Source organism: Stegodyphus dumicola, chromosome 10 (assembly GCF_044657685.1).
Source record: "Stegodyphus dumicola isolate Sdum_Otavi_A_Nest chromosome 10, ASM4465768v1".
In the NCBI taxonomy this organism is placed as follows: Eukaryota; Metazoa; Arthropoda; class Arachnida; order Araneae; family Eresidae; genus Stegodyphus; species Stegodyphus dumicola.
Genome location: NC_140777.1, coordinates 3,984,460 through 4,007,643, shown reverse-complemented (window position 1 = coordinate 4,007,643; position 23,184 = coordinate 3,984,460). Strand labels below are relative to the sequence as shown.

Genomic DNA, 23,184 nt, shown 5'->3' with positions numbered 1-23,184 from the left:
AAAGTGTGAGAGCGAGAGTGATTGTGCTAGAGAGAGTACTCTCTCTCAAACCTTCCTCACACCCACTCACTGTCTCTTACACTCAACTCTCACTCGCACTCGAGTGTGTGTGAGTGCTAGAGAGAGTGCACTCTGTCTCGCACACTCAAACACACTCCCTCTTGCAGTCAAGAGAGGGAGAGGGAGTGTGAAAGACTGTGTGTCACGAGAAAGAGTATATTCTCTCAAACGTTCCTCACACTCACTCTCTCTCTTCCACTCATCCTCTCACTCGCTCTTTCTCTATCACTCTCGCACTCGTGCACACACACACACTTTCTCGCACCCACTCACTCTCTCTCTTGCACTCATACTCACACTCCCACTTTCTCTAGCTCTCGCTCACACTCCCACTTTCTCTAGCTCTCGCTCACACTCTCTCACAGTCGAGAGAGTGTGTGACTGTGAGAGAGTGTGTGATTGCACTTTCTCTCTCAAACACTCCTCACACCCACACACACTCTCACTCAGTCACATACTTTCTGGCACGTACACAGTCTCTCTTGCACTCTTGCACTCACAAACTCTCTTGCTCTCACAATCACACACTAACTCTTTGACTCACAGGCATTCTCTCTCGCTCTCGCACTCTCATACTCTCTCTTTGACTCGCATACTCGCACTCACACACACACACTCCCTCCCTCCCTTTCTCTCTCTTATTTTGTAAGATAACCCCTGTGTATCTAGTACTATGGTACTCAAATTTTTACACACCTTTGATCACCGACGCTTTCCACACACGTTGCTCTTCCGTTCCCTAAAGTGTCACAGAGATAGGGTTGACATTGTCAAATACTTTTCCCCGAATACCGGGTTAGCAAGAAAATACATAGCAAGCGAGCAAATTCCAAAGACGTCTCACCCCAGTTCTGCATTGCCAGCCAAGCCAAACATTACCTTAAATTATCACCCAGCTCAGTCAGTAAACCGACTATGCGACCCACATTTCTTCATAAGTGCTTCGGGTGCCCAAGAAAGAATCATTGCTCTGTGTATGTTGATCTAGCTGCGAGTATTCCCTGAGCAACAGAACACGGAAAATGGACTCTGGAATACTCTGGAAACTGGTATGAGGAAGTAATCAGTCTTAAAAACGACGACACACTCAGAATAAGGCGTCATGCTCATGAAGCAATGGATCCTGCATGCCAGGCCATGGCGACTTAATCATGGTTTGGGCTGTTTTCTCTTTGGCACTATTTCGGTGTTTTGCTACTTGTATCAATCTCCCTCCGTATGCTTCGGTACGTGGAGTTGCTGGCCAATCTTCTCTATCCATTTATATAACCTATTAAGTGTTTCTTTAACCATGCCTGTATCAACAAGTTAATGCAAATGTACCTCAACTACTAGATGTTCAACAGTTGCCCCTGTAGGGCTATATAACATATGCCTGTTAACCTCTGTTAAACTTCAGGCGTTCCCATCCTCCGTCACCTGTCTTTCATACGGAAATTCAGTATTCCAGCAAGATAATTGCACCTCTCACAGGTCCCAGTTGCCTACTGCATGCTGACATCACCATGCCTCTGACTTCTGCGTCATGAATTAGTTACCTAGAAACCCTAAATGACTTAATCCTATTGAGAAACTTTAGGGGAAAGATGTAAAATTCCAGAAAATTATTGAATCAATGCCTGGTAGTGTTGCGGCCAGATGAGGCCAAACGTCTTACGGACTAGCTATCCAAAATACAGTTAACACTTTTTGTAAGTAAAATTCTTTTCTTTTCCAGCTCATCCTGTAGAAGCAGCAGTGGAGCCCCCTATATCAGAGAAATTCCAAGTGGTTTAAGAAACTGCTAAAAAATGAAGAAGAAAAATGCCGCTTTTAAAATACAGAATATTTCTAATTAAAGCAACCAAAAAATATAAAAATTAGGCTTAGCATGTTTCATAAAGTGCCTTATATTTACTCCTGCATCCCATTACAGTGGCAAACTGAAAATCAGATACTTTCCTCAACCATCTCTGCTTTGTGGCAAATTTTGATACTTTGGAAAACATATCGATATTACTTTCTCTCGTATTGAAGGACAAGCTGAGACTTCAAAGAGGAATCTGCCATTATTTTCCTGCAACTGTGGTATCAGCCAGCTTTTTGTTCGCATCTACGGCATTTTCGTGGCATTCAAATAAATCTTGGCATACCACATAAATAAATGTCTGCTCAATTCGCAAAGCTGTATGTGAAACAAATCTGACACATTAAAAAACTGAAATGTTTCACGTCATGTAATTATAAATAACCTTGTATTTAAATACATTAATACTAAAACTATTTAAAATTATGACAATTTTTATACTACATCATTAAAAAAGATATCAGTTTTGCAATTGAATTGAATCTTTCCTTTTAAATAGCATGTGCGTAATTACTATAAATGCAATATAAATTAATGTTTATTAAAGAAAAAGAACAAAATGGAAAGCCTTAACCTAATTTTAAAATTGATATTTGCTAAAAAATCTTAGCAGTATTTTAACACACGTAAGGCAATTTAAAATTTCACGATCACCGTTTTGACTACATATTATCATACACCTGGTCACGTGCGCATCGAATTTCGAGTTTTTAGATTTACTTTTTGCAAAGTTAATACTTTGCACTAACTTTCATTAACAAACTTGGCGATTTCAAAGCAATAGATGGCCACTCTGCAAGACTTATGATATTTGTCTTTCAAATTTCATCAAAACCAGCAATTTCAAAGAAATATGTTCACGCTCCAATTTGTTTCCATTCGGCGAAGCATAAAATACTTTTTTTTTCTCCAGTCTTCACAGTATATAACCTGCCTCTTACTGATAACCAAATTAAGCAATTTAAAATCAACTAGTTCTTTCAACAAGTTCTTTGTGTCTTTTATTATTAATTGCTAGTTGGACATGTCAAATCAATCTAGGACTCATTATAATTGTATATTTTTTTCCTAACAACTATTTTAAACACTTGGTTTAAAAAAATACGTAAGTGAGAAATATATATATTCTTTAACTTATTTTTTGCGTGTTTTTTCCTAATTTCTTTTGGTGAATATTTTTCCATTCTCTGTCCTTGTATTCAGTTATTCACTTCTAACAAAATGGCTGTTATATGTATACTCTTCAATATTTATGGTGTCGAATAATAATAAAGTATATAGCAAACATAAAATTACAGTATTTTAAATAAAATTGTGAAAAATTACAAAAATGTATAAATGAGTAAAATAAAGCATTTGTACTTGCGTTTTATTATTATTATTATTATTATTATTTCAATTATTTTATTTTATTTTTTTATTTAGAATGAAATTTACAGGTGCACTTTTACAACGCATTTCAAAACGACGTCGCATGACCCAACATCTTACGCATTTTGCGACGAGAATGTAGTATGACAAAGCGAAACCGATATTTCTGCTTAAAAGAAAAATGTAAGCAAAGACCTGAAATCCAAGTCTTTGCGACGGTCAGAGAATCGTGGAATTTTGCATATATCTAGGTAGCTTAAAAAGGATGGATTTCGTTGTGCCGAATAAAACAAAAATTTATCTTTTAAACGCCAGATAAAATAATAACGGTTTAAATGAGGTCTTTTTGTTGATGTGTTTGTACTCATAATCTACTTAAATTGATATTTTTATATTTTTTTAACTTTCTACTAATATTTTCTACATCGCCGTAATAGCAATTCTGAAACTACAGAAGATTTTCTTATTCCTATAAATACTAAGTTATGATTTCAGATCTGAAGAATAAATTGTGCAAATTTCGCTTCAAAATTTAGTACATTACATTATTTTATATAATGCATTATACGATTGTACCTCAAAACTTTAAACGGTTTTTATTTTATAGGTTCACCAACGAAGGGCGCCACAGATAAAACTTTGTTATATTAATTGCTGCAAATGCACAGCACATCAGCACGAGCAGAACTACCATAATAATTGCATTTTTCTACAACTAGGACTAAAAAATTCTCCACTTTAAAATCATAAAGTGGATCTCCTTCCCCACTACGACATACCCCGTAGGGTAACTACTTTAGGAGTCAAAGTCTGTTAGACTAAATACTCCTCCTACCACAATTCATGCCGTGCAAATACGCATTTAACTCATGAAATGTAAAGATTCAACACATTTGTAACCATAAGGGTCACTTATAATTTAGTTATGAATAAATCAAAAGTAAATTTTAATTTAGTACCATGTATTTTCACACGCGAAAAGCACCCGGAAATAATATTCTAAAATATTCAATGTAGCTGCAAATAATGGTGAAAAATATTTAAAATAAAAGCAATAGCAATCAAAATTCTGAAAGAATTACGATTTTATCGGTCGCCCAAGAGGATTAAAGTTTTTATGCTGTCGCTAAGCTCGCAGTCTAAGAGTCTGTTACATTCCCTCTTACCAACCCCCCTTTTATTCCTTTGTCTATTTAGCTCTATTATAAACCACCATTAACACTTATACCACATAAAGTATGTGTCATCTTTTCAAGGTATATGTGAATCGTTTGAAACAGAGTCAACCATTTAAAATAACTGTCTACTTTTTGTAAAAAAGCCTTTTAACCAATGAAATTAATTTTAAAGGTAACCTTCCCGTAGCCAAATACATATTCTCACTCACATTATTCGACAGAAACAAATATTCTTTAATATTACATGTTTGGAATATTCACAACATAAATTATTCTTGTAAAATTAATAAAATGTATTTTAATCTTCCTGCGATATTAATTATAAAGACAAAAACTTTGTTATGACCCCGAATATTAAAATTAACCAATATAATACATTTTCATAAAATATCAATCTTTAACATACTGAAAATTTAAAAATAACAAATATTTTCTTACGATAAAATATGAATTATTTTATTTCTTCAGTACACGTTTTCAGACGATTCTTTTTTCATACCTCGTGTTAATTATTTTTTCTCAAACGTTACAAGTATAAAAAATTATCTTTTTTTAATTCATGAAATAAATTTAAATAACAATTATAAGCACAAATTTGTGATCTGGTTCCTTTGAATTCTGATCTTTAAAAAGTAGACATGCTGATATTTTCCACCAAGGTAACAAACATCCTTAAAGAAGAATTTACAACAAAGAAAAAATAAATAAGTAAAAGCATTTATTTATTGTCCGATATTTTACTTTCGTAGAAGAACAACTTGTGTAAAAGCTCATGCTGCTAATTCAAATGAAACTTACTGAAAACTCATCGTAGGTAATTAATAAATTACATTTTCTTAATTTTTAAGCAGCGAGTAAAATTAATTCCTACAATTAATTACTTAAAAACTTAAATCTGAAACCGAGATGCATTTCAATAAATTTTATTGGTTTATTCTTACCTCACCTCTGAAATAGTCAATATACTCATGAGCTAAGTAATTCTGCGATTTGTAAATTAGTGAATTATTTTTTAATGTCAAAAGAAACGTCAGTGTCAAGTATAAAATCAGGTAAAAATTCCAAATTTAAGTTAGCTTTGATTTTATAGTAAACTCGATCCAAGCAAAAGGGTCTTTTATTTTCGGTACGAAAAAAAAAAAGATCCACAGTACAATGAAAACTACCTTCCTTTGAAAAAATATAAATAAATAAATGAAAACTAAAAAGTCTGAAATTATATTCGACAGAATATTAAGGCTCGCCCAAAACGGTTTGCTAAGGTTTTCAGGTTCGCAGTCTGCCTGTCTGCTGTTGCACTCCCTCCTACTAACCCCCTTTTTTTTATCTTTTTAGCTCTGTGATTAAGCATTATTTTCTTCGCACTTACGCTTTATACAATTCAATCAGAAAATTACAAAACTTTCAAAAGCAGCACACCAGTATACGTTTAAGAATTCCTGATGCAGGGTTGTTGGAACACACTTTTCTGCTCTCGTACATTCCTGTGAAAATGGGGCTGAGCAGTTGCAAAATGTGCTATGAACAGGGTTCGTAGCGGTCCTTACAAGTGCTTATAAGTCCTTATATTTGAAAATAAAATATAAAGGCCCTTATAGGTGCTTACTTTTTCTTTAAAGCCCTTATTTTTTTTTGTTTTTAGTGCTTATTTTTTGCTTTTAGTGCTTTTTTTTTTTTAATCCTTTGTTTTTAATGAACACGCATGTTTTCCCTGTACCAAAGCCAAAACTAAATAAACAACTTTTCTTCCTTATATGCAACGTCAGGTGGTGAATCATACTCCCGAAAATTGCTTCCCCCCCATCCTCTGCCTTGGAGGTAGGAAAGAGAGGAGGGGCCAACCCGCGCTAAAAGTGAAGCACTGCTTTGAAGCTTGGGTCACCAGATGGGGTGTTCTTTGTTTACATTCAGAAGCTCGCTTGACAAGATTCTGATAGTATTTCGACACACGACAGTTCCATAGAAATCGAAAAAGGGACACTTTCGCATGAAAGAAACATTCATAGTGTGATGGATAATAGCAATCTGTATAGTTTAGTGACATTTACGCAAAAACCACGTCTTGGTTATTTTTCGATAACTAACAAGAGCGATTTTGATTATGAATTTGTTTTATAAAAGTCTAAGCTGTTGCACTACAAAAATATAGATTTTAAGAAAAATGTTATGCTTAAAAGAATGAAAAATACCTTACGGTACATTTAAACCGTCGGGGTTCAAACATCACTTTCTTATCAGTGAATAAAAACAAACAGTGATGTGTAAGTATTCAAAGTGATACAGTAACGGAACATAAATCGAAAATAAAGTGTACTTAGTGTATTTCTTAATTAAAAAAAAGATTTATATTTTATACAATGCCGAAACATAAAAGAGCAGGCGGACTTGCCAGTTCTGAAGCAAAAAGCCAAAAACATAAAGAACAGCGAAGAGCGCGAATCACGTTTACGTTCCCAACGAAGGCGAATGAGCACCGTGAGAAGCACAGAAACCGAAGAAGAACGAAATGAACGAACTGAAGAATCAAGAATTGCTACACAACCTTATAGTAAAAGACTACGAACGCAAGCCAGCCATGAAAAATACGAGAAGCGCGGACAAGGTCAAGTAAACAGTACAACCTAACAAATGAAGCATTCCAGACGACCAGCCTCATTGAACTCAACAGCGATTTCTGTTACGTAGCCACTACTGGAAAAGAACTCATCGACCCAATTTATCCAAACATTGTTCGCAACTATACCAATGCGGAGTGACTATTTCAAACGGAAATTTTGGCAACTAATAATAATATTATTGACAATATTAACTTTAATATTCAAAAGAAAATTCCGGTAAAGAGAGAATATGTAAATCGATTGACAGGATGGTAAACGTTGAAGAAAGTGTTAACTTCCCTACACAATCTTTAAACTCTTTGCCATTGCACTGCCTCCGACTGAAAACTGGTCTCCGAAGATACTGCTCAGAAATCTCAACTCACCCAAACTATGTAATGGAACATGGATGGTCGCCAAACAGCTATCGAATAATATCATCGAAGCCGAACTTATGACTGGAAAGGATACATAGTATTTATGCCCACAATACCACTGATATCTGAGCTGCCATTCTAATTTAAAACTGCAATTTCCAATCAAATTAGCCAATAATGTTTTAATTAACAAAGCACAAGGACAAACTTTAAAACTTTGCGGCATTAACTTCAAAGCCATTTCACTTTAAAACACTCAAAAGACTCCTTTTTGTCACGGTCAGCTATACGTAGCTAGCTCTCGAATAGGTTTAGTTTGGTTTGGTTTGGTTTTATTAGATTATGGCAAAGCATTCGAGGGCTATCTGCCTTAAGGGAGGGATGCCTTCGTCGAGGACTTTCTAAGGGAAACTGGCTCGTATACACGTTACACATGGGGAAAACCACGAAAACGCCTATGTAGCCAGCCCGTTCGCGAGATTCGAACCTCGGACCGAAGTACCAGTGTTCAGCGACGTTACCGCTCGGCCGCTGGTGGGCCGCTCTCGAATAGGAAAGTCGAAACATTTTTACGTGTATATCTCGGAAAACAAAATGATAAATGTTGTTTATAACAAACACAAAAAAGTAAAAGTATTGTAAGTAGATAAGTATTGCAAGTATTATAAGTAGATCGAATATGTTTCAATAAAAAAAAAATTACCTCTTATTAGTCCAAAGGGACAATTTGCCCTGAAGGACTATCAATTTCGTTTTAGCATTTTGCGTTGAAAACTTTAAAATGCTGTATCACTTTTTCAAATCGTTGCCACCCTATATTATCACCCTGTCTTATTTTTAAAGAAATTAAATAATGAAGAATCTGCATAAATGTATGTATGTTTCTCGCATTCTGATAAAACAACGGTATCATTAAAATTTGAATAACGTAATCTTCTATAAATATAGGCACGTGGAAGCCCTAATTTGAATTTGAAATTTTGTTTTATTATCGATTTCATATTTTGTAACACTTCAAGGAATTTTTGATTAAAAAACTAAACGATTTCAAAGCGAGCAATGGCAACACTGTGAGGGGAAAAAAAAAAAAATTTATCTCCAGCGCGCGAGACTGTGTATTGGAAATTCTAAAGATATGCTCTAAAATGAAATAAATTAATTTGCTATTGAACTAAGTTTTATAGTTTGAGTACGTAGAACATATTTTATACATAAAGGTAACACACAAAGCGTTTAAAAGAAACGCCCCTGTGGATGTAATTTAAAATCTGAAACCTTTTTATCTGTTTATTTTACTTTTTTTATTTTAAAGTTTATCCTTTTATTCCAACTACCACACAACCTCGTACGAACTCTCTGAGCGGAGCCGTTATCCTAGATTTAAATAAAAATAAATAAATTGCTGCGTTGATTGCCTTCAAATTGCTTATATTACTAATCAATAACAGGCAGATTCAATTTTAAAGGGACGGTGGACTTAAAAATGAGTTTTTTAAGTTTTTGTGTTTTCAACAAGAAATTTGACACATATACATATATTTTATAAACTGATGTTACAATATGATCAAAATTTCAATTTATTTTAAATAAAAAATTTTTAAAACAAATTATTATTTTAATTAAAGATTTAAAATGTTCCTTGCACGCTAATTTTCAATACTTTTTCCTAATTTTTCCTTTTAGTTAGTTATAAAGACTTGACACAAATTTTTGTGTATCGGTTATTGAATATTATGAATCAAAAATTTTTAAAACGGATTTTTGTGAATTTAAACCTAGTTTTCGGAAAAATATCTGCATTTGATTTGGTAGCATTGTGTTGCTAGTATCTCAACTAGAATAGTTATATCCACGCGTTGGTATGTTGACATGCCTGAAACAAAATACGTGAATGGCATCTTATGCTTTACTGAATGGTAACACACTGGCGTGTTGCCATTCAGTAAACATAAGGTATTTAACTTTCAAATTTAATATTTCCGTTACTGAATAAAAAACCAAGCTATTTTAAAACCAGTTTTTAAGAATATGTTTTTCTACTTTTAAATCTTATTGATTTAAACAGAAATGCAAGTTAATCATTAAATATCTAATTAAAAGTATTAAATATTTTCCTGAAATTACGCTAGCTGAATTCACAAAAATTACTCCATTTTTTCCCTTTTTTACATCCATTTAAATTAAATCAAGAATTTTCTGTATTCAAAATGGTCCCACCAGTGGCCCAACAGTAAAGTTGCTGAACACAGGTAGTTCGGTCTGTGGTTTTAATCCCGACAAACAGGTTGTGTGCATGAGCATTGCCGTGGCTTTCTCCATGTGTAACGTAGGAGCCAGTTTCCCTTAGTCCTCCCGCCTCCCCTTAGGAAGATAGACCTCGTGTTATTTGCCTTAACTGAATAAATGCAAACCATATTCCATTTGTATTATTACGTTAACAAACTTTCGAGGACCAATGGAAGTCATAGTATGGAAAAGATAAACGTAAGAAGAATTACATTTAATTAGTTTGACTTTATTTTAGGAAATTCTTCACTATCATCAGAGGCAAGGTTTTTGTTTCCATTATGGTATAATCAGGAATGTTATAATAGTTAAAAATATGTTTGGTTTTTAAGAACGCTAAATACAAGGAATTCGACCCTGGTGAACTCATGGAGGTAGGAAGTAAGACTTACCTCCACGGTTGAACTCCAGGGGAACGGACCTGCCTTCCGGGTTGAACGAACCAGGTTTGGCTAAAACTAAAAAAGACTTCCACGGAGACATCCCTTAGCAAATATTCTTCGTGCGCTTTGCTAGACAAAAATAACCCTGCCTAAGGGCGAATTTCAGAGAAAGGATTGGCTGTTTGGCGATTTTCCCATATGTAATACGACAACGAGCGAGTTTCTCATTGACAATTCTCCTCAAAGGCATCCCTTCTGTTATCAGCTTCAACATAACCAACCCGTACTTTGTCTTTATCTATCGAACAACAAACGATTATTTTTTATTTATGCCAAATGAGCGCTAATTTTAATGTACTATTTTTGCTGTAGGTTAGGTTATTTTAATATGTTAAAGCATATGATGGTTATTTGCCTAAGTTGAGGGATGCCTTCGTGGAAGACTTTCTAAGGGAACATGACTCATATTCACGTTACACATGCGGAAAACAACTGTTTCTGTGAAAATGAAGAAGTTAAAGAACGCATGTACAGTTGAAAAGAAATTTTCGTTTCTCTCAAATTTTTTCCCTTAAAAAGAAAAAAGGTACTTTCATCAAACCTCAATTTAATTTTAACTATTTCATTTTCCTTTTAATTCTAAGTTAATTTTTAAACAAGAATTCTTTAGGCATAGTATTCATAAATTATCTTCCTACTCTCAATATAAAAAGAATTTTTACTCACACTGTAGCAGTAAGTGTAGTAGTAATTTAGCAACTGTAATAACAACTTTGCAGTAGTAACCTAATGCTAAATTTATTTGTTTTGAAAACTTAAAAATTTTTTCTCGGCTCCGATTCCAGGCAAACGGACTGGCTGTGTGGGAGTTTTCGTGGTTTCGTTCGTGTGTAACAAGCATACGAGCCAGTTCCCTTAGAAAGTCCTCGACGAACCTTCCCTTAGGCAGATAGCCCTCGCGTACTTTGTCATAATTAAACATACCAAAACTTTCTTTTGTTACTTTTACACCGTAGGAAAATGTATATATAACGACGTACATGTTTAATGACGCAATAAAGTACTTTATCGAAAAATAAACTTTTTCAGCGCATTACATTGATGGAGAAGCATACGCGTGTCAATAACATAGTAATGTGTCCTTATTCTTTGCAAATGACCTTCGCCTACGTTATACACTCACCTCGGAATAAAAAGAAAAATCCATTTAAAATAAAAAATAATCCATTTAATTTTTCGAACTTGATCTGGCTACTTCTCTTGAGGGGTAGCATAACAGCTATATCTTCAGCTTGTAAAATACAAGCTGATAATATTTTACATGCTGCTTGTATTTTACAAGCATCAGCTTGTAAAATACAAGCTGATGTAAAGCTACAGTTTATACGTCAGAGCAGAAATTTATTACGTTGAGTTTTAGTAATTAAATTACTTTTCTTTCAATAAATTAGCCAAGAAAATTTGCTACATAAACCGCAGGAGTTTTCTGTAAAACTTTTCTTTTTCTTTTCTTTTTTTTTTTTTTTTTTTTTCTCTTAAAAATAGGGAACAAACTTTTTTAATGTAAAAATTTTCAATATTTATTTATTTCTCTTTTGAAATTCAAATGATATCTGATTTAACAACTTGGCACAAAAGCAAATAGTTTTTAGAAGCGCTTTAAGAAGTTCATTTAGCAGTTCTCAAGGATAAATATATTACTTCTATATATTTTTAAAGATGACTTAACGTTTATTAATTTCATGGAAATGAATTTAAAATAATTCAAATTATAAATTTTTTTTATTTAATTTGGGATATTCTGATAATGCATATTTATAAAAATGCTTTTTTTCTGTTTCATTATAATATACATATAATATTTTATAAATATTTACATAATGTTTATATCTTTACATATATATTATATATATGTATGTAAAGAAAATAAAAAACGTAAATAGAATTTACCAAACAAGGGAGATAATTTAATTAAATTGCTTTTGCATTTCTTACAGTACAAAATAAAAATGATATAATAGGATTATTTAAAAAAAGCTACAATATGTGGAATTCGATCGCTGATTTTTTTTCATTTATTTATTAGTCTGATATAGTCACATGTAACCTTTAGTGCTACCGTGATTCTATCAAGAAGATGAATTCAAATAATTAACATGCAACTTCAGGGTCACCTTTTGTTTTGCTTGCCTTTAAGAGGCTTAAGATGCGTTCACACGAATGGATTGCATTTTAAAGCCCATTCTTCTACGCATAATTCAGGCGATATCACAGCAGTTTTTGTTGTTAATGTACATATCTGAAAAATGTGTTTGATATTTCTAGTATCAAAACGTGTAATAACTCGAGCATTCAATTTATATATATTCATTAGTTCAAGTAGGCCCGCCAGCGGCCGAGCGGTAAATCGCTGAATATTGGTAGCTCGATCTGGAGTTCGAAACTCGGCGAACGGACTGGCTACAGGAGCATTTTCGTTGTTTTCTCCCTATGTAACATGTAAACGAGATAGTTTCCCTTATAAAGCCCTCAGTATGCATCCTTAAAGTTAGGCAGATAGCTCTCGAGTGCTTTGACGTAATTAAGTAAAGTCATAAGTATGACTCCATAAGTATGCATTTTACATTACTAGTCATAAGTATGCATTTTACAGAACTTCTTGTTTTCTAATTTTAAGTAACTGATGAAATCTTGTTTCGGGTTTCATGAAACAATGTTCTACAAGTTTCGTCGCTGACAGCACGGGCAAACTTAAGCCGGATGCAAGTGAAATTCCGTTAGCGAACAGCTGAATGCGGAGAAATCTTAAAAAAAAAAAAAAGAAAAAAAAGAAAAAAAAAAAAGAAAAAAAAAAGAAAAAAGAAAAACTTAGCCAATTATGTAAAACTATTCCTTTCAGTTTCCGGAGTTTCTTTTTCTAAACTTTTTTATGATTATTATCTGTACAAGGCTTATTATCCGAAGTGTATTCGGATAATATGTTCTTATAATAATAATATAGTAAGCTAATATAACTTAAGTAATATTCGGATAATAAATATACATTATGAGTTATTCGGATGATCTTGGCTAAATATTGATGTGCAATCAATGATAAGCGGTGTAAAAGTTAGTTTCAAATCCTTGCAAGTTCGGTTGGCTGGTTAACTGATTAAGGCAAAATACGTTAGAGTATCTGTTCTCGTGCTGGATGCCACCGTGGAGGTCTTTCGAAGGAAAACTGGCTTCATAGTACGTATGAGGTGGACCACGATAGACCGTGTAGCCAGCCTGTTCGCCAACAAAACACTTATTTCTAAGCCAAAAACTTCAAATGGAACTCTTACTGCTTTGCCAGATAGCTATGTTGGAGAACTTAATTTCAAAGATCCGTAAAAGCCTTTCCCAATAAGGTGGCTGTATGAATTGTATATATTCTGAACTTGTTCAAACTGTTTCCTTTCTTTAAGAAATTTCGTAATTCAGTTGTTAAGGATGCTATACTGCATCTGAATTCCAGAAGAATTCATAGATTCTGCAGCCTATATGATTTTTCGGACTCAAGTTCAGCTGTGAGAAATTTGAAGATTTGCATTTAGAATATACTGATTTACGCCCAAAAGGAAAAACTAATAAATCTTTCAGGTTTTATTATTGATCTGCGACCATTTTTTCTTTTTTCAAGATGTAACTTCTAAATTTTCTCACAAGCGGTGGAGTGGTAAATCGCTGAACACTGGTAATTGGACGCGCATCCAAATTCCAGACTGCATTTAAATACTAGACAATCTGCCTCAAAAAGTCCTTCACGATGGCATCCGTTTCCCTACACAGATAATGCGTGCTTTGCCACAGTCAAATAGGTTTGGTCTATCTGATTACGGTAAAATCACGCGACAGCTATCTGATTACGGTAAAATCACGCGACAGCTATCTGCCTAAGGAGAGGGATGCCTTCGTGGGAACTTTCTAAAAGAAACTTTCTTCTAGAAAGTTTCATGTACCATGTGCAAGGTGTACGACAAATCATACACCTTACACATGGGGAAAACTACAAAAACGCCCATGCAGCGAGCCCGTTTGCGGGATTCCATCCTTGGACCGAACTACCAGTGTTCAGCGACTTTACCGCTAGGCCGTTAGTAGGTACCTCCGTGGTGGACTTACTAAGGGAAAATGGCTCTATACACCTTGCAAAATTGTTTTTGTCATGTATAATGCTTCCATGCAGGTAACCCGTTCTCCGGGATTCGAATCCCTGGGGCCTAACTACTAGTGTTCAGCGAAACTACCGCTCAGCCGCTGGTGGGTCGCTATAGTCAAATAAATTAAACTCATCTTCTGCATTTAAAGAAAAAAATTGCTTCTACTGTGGCTTAATTTTACTTGGAATTATTTTGTTTTCAACAGAATTTTTCAGTTTTAGTTAGCTGATAATTATTATTATCAGGTTGTTAAATTATTTATTTGAAATATGAGTTATTTCTCTTTCCTGTTATTGTGAAAGGTTAGATTATTTGAATTGTGCAAAGCACATGAGGGTTGTCTGCCTAAGAAGAGTGCCATGGAGAACTTTCGACTCATATTCACATTATACATAAGAAAATCCCTTAAAACTAACCCTGCAGCCAGCTCGTTCGCCTGGAATAGACCACTAGGTCGAACTACCAGCACTCAGTGGTTTAAACCGCTCAGACATTGGTACAGCCTATACTGCGAAAAGAGGTGGATTTCTAATTACTAATGGAAAGCCATGAACTGTAAAGAGGACGTTTTTAAGTATTTAAATTAAGATCAAAACTTTTTTTTTTTGAAAATTTCAGTTAGCTTTTATTATAGTTAAAACAGCGTGGCTTTTTGAAGTAGATTATTTCAGAATTCTATAATCTAAAACTAGGAATTAGCAAAATGTTTCTTTGACTTCCTCGTCTTCCCGTATATGTTTTGGGTCTTGAAAGAAGACTCGACTTTTACACCGATAACGATACAGCCATATGCTGGTTTGTATTAGCATATCGGGTATAGTCTTCAGCGTCAATACAAACCCTGTAAAAAAAGGGGGGAATAGTTTTGTATCCCCCGTTCTACTGGGAAGATTGAGGAAATTTAATTTGTGTTTCCATGTCTCGAACGCGCAACTTGCGATACATATTAGATTTATAACCTGATTTTCCTTAGTCATTCAAATGAAACGGTAAAAGAAAATATACGACACAAAAACCCTTTAAAAAAAATGAGAGCTTAAAAGTCATCAAAAGGATTTTCCTAAACTACAATCCAAAATCTTAAATGCGGTAAAAAGAAAAACAATGTCCGAACATGACTAGAAATTTAAAAGTATCCCTTCATAATAATACCCATAGCCCCACGAAACGAGACATCTGCGGAGATAAAAATGAATAAAATAATAAAACTGAAATAAAGACTGTATATAGAAAAGGGATTGTGTGGAAGAAGGGGGTAGTTGCTTGGGAGAGAAAGGGAAATGCCAAAATCCACGAGTGGTTGAACGTTTCACGTGATTTAGAATAAAGCACTGAAGCGCAGGACCTTGAAGTTGCGAGATGAAACTGCTCTTTTTTGTCTCAGAATTTGATCAACAAGATTAAGACGACAGGAGAAAACTGTGGATTATGGAAAATCAGAGACCGCTGGTAAAATGGGCCTTTGAAGACAAATCCCTCTTTTAGATTCTTTTGTTGTCGACCATTTTTCTCAACTGTAGAATTTTGCAATTATAAATCTATTGATTCTGTTTTTGTTTCTTTATCTACTAGCAGAAAATACCATGTTAGTTTTTCAGAAATTTTAGTTGAAGAAAATTTATCGAATATTGCGATGTCCGACTTTGGCTTATTGCCGATATTTGCCCGTTTGGAAAGAAAAGTGATGAACTTGCGACATAATCCGTTATTTCATCATTTTCCGTCGATAATTTCTGCCGCAACAAGAAATTATAAAAAAACATACTTTCCTATGAGCGTGAGTTAAAACTATGGGATAGGTTCAAGTTTACCTGCTTGAGAAATTACACCTACAGGAGAAGATGCATTAACATTATGCAGTATAACATTGTAGATAAATGGCGGACTCAATGGGAAACTCTGCTAAAAACAATACGTTCATGAAGATTTTGGTTCCTAAGGAAAATATGAATATTTGACTTGAATCAGTTAATTACAGGACATGGGAGATTTGCCTTTTATCTGAAAAGATTCCATGTTCAAGATAACGATTTATGTAAAGTATGTACAAAAGTAGGAGACAATGTCCGCTTTATTACAGAATGTAAGTTAACCAGATGCATTGATGGAGCGAACATACATTTTATGAAAAATTGTTTACTTAAGGCAAGAGAAATAGAGCATAAAATCATGAAGATTATTAACAACAATAAAGAAGCCACTGGCATTGTGTGATTCTTGTGTTTGTATAGTTGTGTGGTGATTTTTGTACTGGCGTAGCCCGTACAGGGTCATAGGGCAAACTTTGTTTTGCAAGGTAGACCGGGCTGCGCCCTAACCCAAAAAAAAAAAAAAAAAAAAAAAAAAAAAACACCTACATGTATGTTTTTCTATTTGCCTTGCAGAGTGTCTTTCCCATGACGCCACAGTTATTTGGATGTTAGGACCTCACAGAGCAGAAGATGGAAGTGGAATGCAAATATTTAAGCGTGCTTTTTTTTTTTTTTTTTTACAAAGATCCTTAATTCAATAAGTTTTCTTTAGTTCTTATAGTAATATATACTAAATAAACTTAAAATTTTAGAAACCAGCATTAAGTTTAATGATTAATTTAAGCTCCCTAACCTAGAGGTAATACTTGATACTTAGAGGTAATACTTTATAAAATAATTTTATTTTTGCATAAAACTGTACAATGCAATTATTATACTAGACTGTTTTGAAAGAAAAATGAAAATATCAAATCAGTAGTCCCCAGATAGTTGAATACCCACGTTGTCGTGAACATTGTGAGTTTAAGAGAAAATAATGAGCGGTTTGTTAAAATTTAGATCAGATGAAAGATCTTTTAATATATAGCATTTTAATACTATTTAGCACAGTGTAATAAGTTCATTTTACAGTACGCAACATCCTCAAAAATGATCGTTACAACGGCAGTTCGATCATCCATCTTTTCTGAACAACAATCTCTCTCGTTGCCATTCCGTAACAGAGAAACTTACCTCTCATGGAGTTCGACAGTGGCGCGACATTCTCCCCACCTTGAGTTTGGGGATACAAACTCAAAACAGTAAAATAATGATAATACATACATACAATTTTGAGATAACAATAACGTGCATAATAATAATAGAAATATTTCAAAATATTAGAATGCAAATTGAAATCAATATTTTAGAGTTCAAACACAGAAAGTTCAAAAGTTTGTTTAGAAGTTTATAAATCCAGTCTTTTAACTGGTTTTATTTTTCGTCCTGAGCGAGACACGCGAACAGTTTCATTAGAGTCAGTATTAAGCTCAGGATTTTCAGCTACCACTTCCGGAACCTTCTGAGGTTCCGATACGACTTGCTCGTAATTTGGGGTCAATTCCAAAGGATAACAGTCGTTGGATTGGTCTTAATATGTTTCCCTTTTCAGTTCGCAGTTTCACAAGTCTGATGATTCCATCTTTTCCTGGAAAGAGTTCCAGTACTCTCCCTAGCAGCCAATGGAGCCTTTTTTTATCATCTGTACCAATTAACACTATGTCACCTACATTTATTTTATCTTCTCTTTTGTTAACTGAAGAACGAAGGAAACCCAGATACTCCCTTTTAAACCTTCGTTTTAGATTTTCACGAACCTTTTGAATATGTCTCCATCTCAAAACAATATTAGTCTTTTCAATTTGATCCAAATCAGGAACATCATTTAATGGAATGTCCTGAAGAAACATTGAGGGGGTCAAGGTCTTCAGATCTTGTTCCTCGGATCTGCTGTTCATGATCGATTCGCTTTCACAGACGAGAGTCTGCAATTCCTCGTAAGACAAACAGGAGCGTCCAAGATTTTTTCTCAAAAGATCTTTCAAAATCCCAATCAAGCGTTCCCAGAAGCCTCCCCACCATGGAGAGGAGGGTGGGTTAAATTTCGTTGACTCTAAATTCACTTTCAATTGTAGTCCAATCTAATTGTTTCAGAGCATTATTTAGTCCTGTAAAATTAGTACTATTGTCTGAATACATCACAGAAATTCGTCCTCTTCTGGCTATAAACCTACGCATAGCTTGGATGAAGTCGTTGGTACTCAGTGAAGGTATTAGCTCAAGATGGACAGCTCTAAATACGGCGCAAGTAAAAAGTATTATCCACACCTTTTGTTTAGATTTAGTCAACAGAGGTCCAGCTATATCTACACCTGATACTTGAAAAACTGCTGCTACTTCTGTTCGGTCTTTTGGAAGAGGCGGAAAAGGTACCTCAAGATGTTTTACCTTTTTAAGTATTTATCAACATTTTCTATACTTTTTCTCGTTTCATTTTACACAGCGCATTACAAATAACCTAAATTTAATAAAATATATATTTATATTTCGAGTTTTGGAAAAAAGGTGGGAAAGAATGTCTAGCAGTAGTGAAAGAGGTTGGCCAAAAAGGCCAAAAAGCCCCTGGTTTAAACTATTACTATTTACTTTCATTTAATTATTTATCTTCCTTTCGGAACACCTACAATTTCTTCTTCAAGTTATTGCTAGGATAGTTTGAATAAAATTAGATTCAGGAGTCTTTTATATAAGAGAAGGTCTTTTATTTTAACCAATATGGCTTCTACGTTTTAGAAGTAAACTCCATTTTTTGTTTTCCAAAATAAGCCAATGATTTTAATAATATAAATCCCATCGCATCATTTGTATTAAATATTTTTCTAAAAATTAGTGATCTTCTAAAAATGCAGATTCGTTTGGAGATTGAAGGAACATGTGCAAAAATTAGAAAATGCATTATGCATAAAATTGTATTAGCAAAATTCCTTATCTCCATGCATTTTATGGAGCATTTAACCGAGGAAATTTTTAAACTTTTCACGTCGCTCCAGAGCCTTATCTAATAAAAGTAAGCAGTGCATTTCCTGTGAAATTACGTCGAAGGGTCCGGTTGTGAGAATTTAGGTAAATGATAGAAAGTTATATATGGAAACTATAAGTAAGGAAACAATTTAATTCGGAAAATTCAATATGACAGGAAAGCTTTCAAAAATGTTTCTTTTCAAAGGAAGTTTAATTGATATTTACTTTCTCCCAACAGAAAAAATATATATATATATAGAAAGAAACGTGTTTTTCTACGAAACATGAAAAGTTTAATTAAATTTTGTAAAATCTGCAGTTTGTATTTGGTAGCCCTTTAAACTTTCCCTATCTGAATAGATAAACGGAGATTAATAAATAAAGCATAAATTTCAAAAATAGTAACTGAATAGATGTAAATGAATTTAGCATATTTACATAGATTCTTTAAATACATAGCTGACATTTGATTATTTATGTTTCATCTTCTTCATAAAGATTTCCTTAAGATAAATACTGAAATAAATTCATCCTTTTTTTCCATCAAGCTAGCTGTGTAATTAAACTATTTCAAAGCGCAACCATGATATGAGCTTTGCACCGGAAAGCTCTTTGTGATTTTTTTTTTTAAACGTGGGCTAGTGCTTCGAAAATAGTACAAAAAATAGCAATTAGCATGTGTTGCTTGTAATTTGAAATCTGAAGGAAACTGCTAGCATTCAAAGATTGTATTCGATTGATTACAAACAGATTTTTAAGACGTATATTCCAGATTCGGCGAAATTCGAGCGAAAGTATTTCAGCGGAGTCAGTTAAATTTAAGAGTAATGGGAATAACTTGTACCTGATTATGTTAAGTTTTCTAAGTACCAAACTAAAATATTCATCTGGGCCTTAATTAAACTGAATCTGAGTTCTGTGCATATAATTGGGTCTGTACAGGTTAATCTTATAAATACGGCTACTAGCGATCAAAACAGCTGGCTGCATGGGCGTGTTCGTAGTTTTCCCCATGTATAACGTGGATGCAAGCCAGTTTCTCTCATAAAGTTCTTCGCGAAACCATCCATATACATCCGCAGATAGCCCTTATGCTCTTAAGTAAACCAAACATAACCAATTTTAAAAATAGAACCTTCTCTATTTTTAAAATTAGAGGTGAACTATTACAACAGTTTCTCGAAAAGTTAATAGCAAAAATCGTGTGCTGTTATACAGCGAATGCTGTAAAAAAAAAAAAAAAAAAAAAAAAAAAAAAAAAAACTGTAAAATTAAAGTAACATTAATTTATTATTATGTCATTTTTAAAGTAAAAACACACGCCTTCCTTTTAGCTGAAAATCAGTTTTTCAGTTATAATTTAAATCTAATTTTCAACAGTAATAGTGTAAACTTCTAAAAATAATCAAATGGAAAACTGCAAATCGCTTTTTATAAACGATATCTTTTGTAACTATTATAACGAGATAAGACCTTTACTATAAGAAGAAATAGTTTCAAGAGGTCCCTTATAGTTAGTTATACGTACAAAAAACTTAAATTTTGTTTTCGTTAAAATTGGCAAAATATGATAATAATGATCAAATTATATAAAAATCTGCCGTCTTTTTTTAACTAATATTAATAAAGAAATGTTCACAAGAAAATTAATGGCTGTTTGTTAGTACTATTTATTCTCACATAGGTTAAAAAAACATTTAGTGGGCTAATCTTTGGAATATGGTAACAGGTAGTTTGGAGACATTTTGATAAGGCGATAAAGGTTACTAGCTAGGACTTTGGCAGTGTACATGGATAAAGTCAAGAGTGTGCGCAATGCCATTTTTGCGCAATTCTGGGATATTTTTTTAAGTGAAAATAGGTCGACGTGTACATGGATACCGTGTATGTACACTTTTTAAAAATGCGGCAAGCAATGGCGATTCTACACTTTCTCCTAATTTCGCACCTAATCTTCGTCATGATTAAGCATTTTTGTTCCATAAGTTCTAGCATAAGCGTAATTCGGCTAGCAGATTGTTGGAAAAAAATGTTGAGTTAAAAAAAAAATTGCTTTTACTTCGTGAAAACAAAATGGCGTCCGAAAAAAAAACTAGCAGGTTGCTATAACAGGGTTGGTCGCCAAATTTTCGCCAAAAAATCGCCAAATTACCATAATCCAAAGATTAACAATTTAGTGTTCAGTAGAATTAATCAAACTTATTAAAATTCGGAATTTAGCAGATTCTCTGTGATCAGATTTATTTGCTTGTTTTACTAAAAAAGACTACAAAATTTTTGGTTATGTGAATACAGAAGCAACGTTAAATAGCGTCCTGAGTATAAAACAATCATTTGCAGAAAATCTCTCTCTTAACATATATTAATTTTCTTTCAGTATATTTTTTGCAGAACGAATTCGTGTAAAGCAAAAGCCACTCGGGCAGAAATCATCATATTAAGTTTTGACAATTATTGCAAAGCAGATTATTCTGAAGATTTTAAAGAACTCTTTCCTATAGCTTGGAAAATAAGGTTTTTCTTTGAATTAAATTTCTAAGCTGAGAGTTGTTTTAGGCCAAAGGAAACTTTAAAAAAGTTTGTACACTTGAATTTTAAATAAGTACTTGAAATGCGTTTTACGATTTCATATTTAAATAATATGAATATGAAATAATATGATTTAATATAAAAAAACTACAATTTATTTATACCTTAATAATAAATTTTTCTTAATATTTGTCCCATAAACTTTTTTTCAACTGAATATCATTGACAAATAATTTTGTGCGGTGTTTCTGAAAAATTTAACTTACATCTAAAATTAAGAATTTACTTAGTTTTAAAAGTGCACCATTTATTCGAGAGCTACTATGAACTACACTCATGTCCATAAATTAAGGATAATTCGGAGTCACGCGGAAATCGAGCTCTAAAATAAACATATCACTTGTAAAATCACTATACACATCTTCAAGAATCATATGCAAATTTCAGGAAGTAACCAGATGACACCGATGGTACGTCACAACGAGAGTGTAAGAGAGTGATATATAAGGAATACAGGCAAAGAAGTAAAATTGTTCGCAGGCGCTTTGTAAGCATTTCAGTGCAATAACCGAATATTTATGACACAAAGGACGCATTTGGATGATTTTTTACGTGGTAGAATTATCGGCCGTCTGGAATGTGGGCGTACCCAACTGGAAGTATCAGACGAACTTGGAATTGCCCAGAGTGTCATCTCCAGGCTTTGGCAACGATTACAAGATGATGGTAATGTGAGTAGGCGTTACAGCACAGGTCACCCCAGAGTTACAACGCCGCATGAGGATCGGTATTTGGAAGTTACTGCCAAAAGAAACAGGCGCAGCACAGCCTCAGACCTGTCTCGTCAGCTACTGGTACGACAATTTCAAGGCAGAACGTGTACAGACGCTTAGGAAAGATTGCTCGTAGACCTGTCAGATGCGTTCCACTTACTACAACTCACTGTCGCCTGCGGTTAGCCTGGAGTAGAGAGCATGCATTGTGGACACCACAACAGTGGGCTTGTGTGATGTTTTCCGACGAGTCCAGGTTTAGCTTGCAGTCCGATTCTCGCCGGACTTTCATATGGAGAGCTCCAGGTACCCGTTACCACCAAGAAAACATCATTGAACGACACAGTTAGGGTGGTGCAGGAGTGCTCGTTTGGGGTGGAATTATTCTGGGTTTCAGAACTGATCTGCATGTTCAAATTGGAACCATGACAAGCCAAATCTATCGGGATGTCATTCTGGAACAACATGTACGTTTGTTTAGGGGCGCCATGGGCGCACAATTTGTGTTTATGGGTGACAACGCCCGTCCTCACCGTGCAAACATCGTAAGCGAATGCCTTCAATCGGAGGATATTCCCCGTATGGACTGGCCAGCATTCTCACCGGACTTGAATCCAGTACAGCACGTGTGGGACATGCTTGGCCGACGAGTTGCAGCCCGTCAACCTTCTCCTACATGTCTACCGGAACTTCGGAGAGCATTGCTTTTTGAGTGGTGTAATATTATCAGGATCAATGTTCCTTCTTACCTTCTTCGGGAACATACAAGGACCTGACTCGGAACAGAGA

General features: G+C 34.2%; 1 protein-coding gene across 5 annotated transcripts in view; it reads left to right on the top strand.

Moving 5' to 3' along the window:
- Positions 1 to 23,184, top strand: part of LOC146994847 (uncharacterized) — an 86,611-nt gene that overhangs the window by 26,429 nt on the left and 36,998 nt on the right. For 4 of the 5 annotated variants that reach the window (XM_085824574.1, XM_085824570.1, XM_085824573.1 and 1 more), the window contains exon 5: positions 1,778 to 3,281. The exons of the other annotated variant lie outside the window; for it this stretch is intronic. In XM_085824574.1, coding sequence (XP_085680700.1) covers positions 1,778 to 1,836 — 59 coding nt within the window. In that variant the 3' untranslated portion in view covers positions 1,837 to 3,281. Of the gene's footprint in view, positions 1 to 1,777; positions 3,282 to 23,184 lie in introns of those variants that run through there. 5 annotated transcript variants of the gene reach the window in all.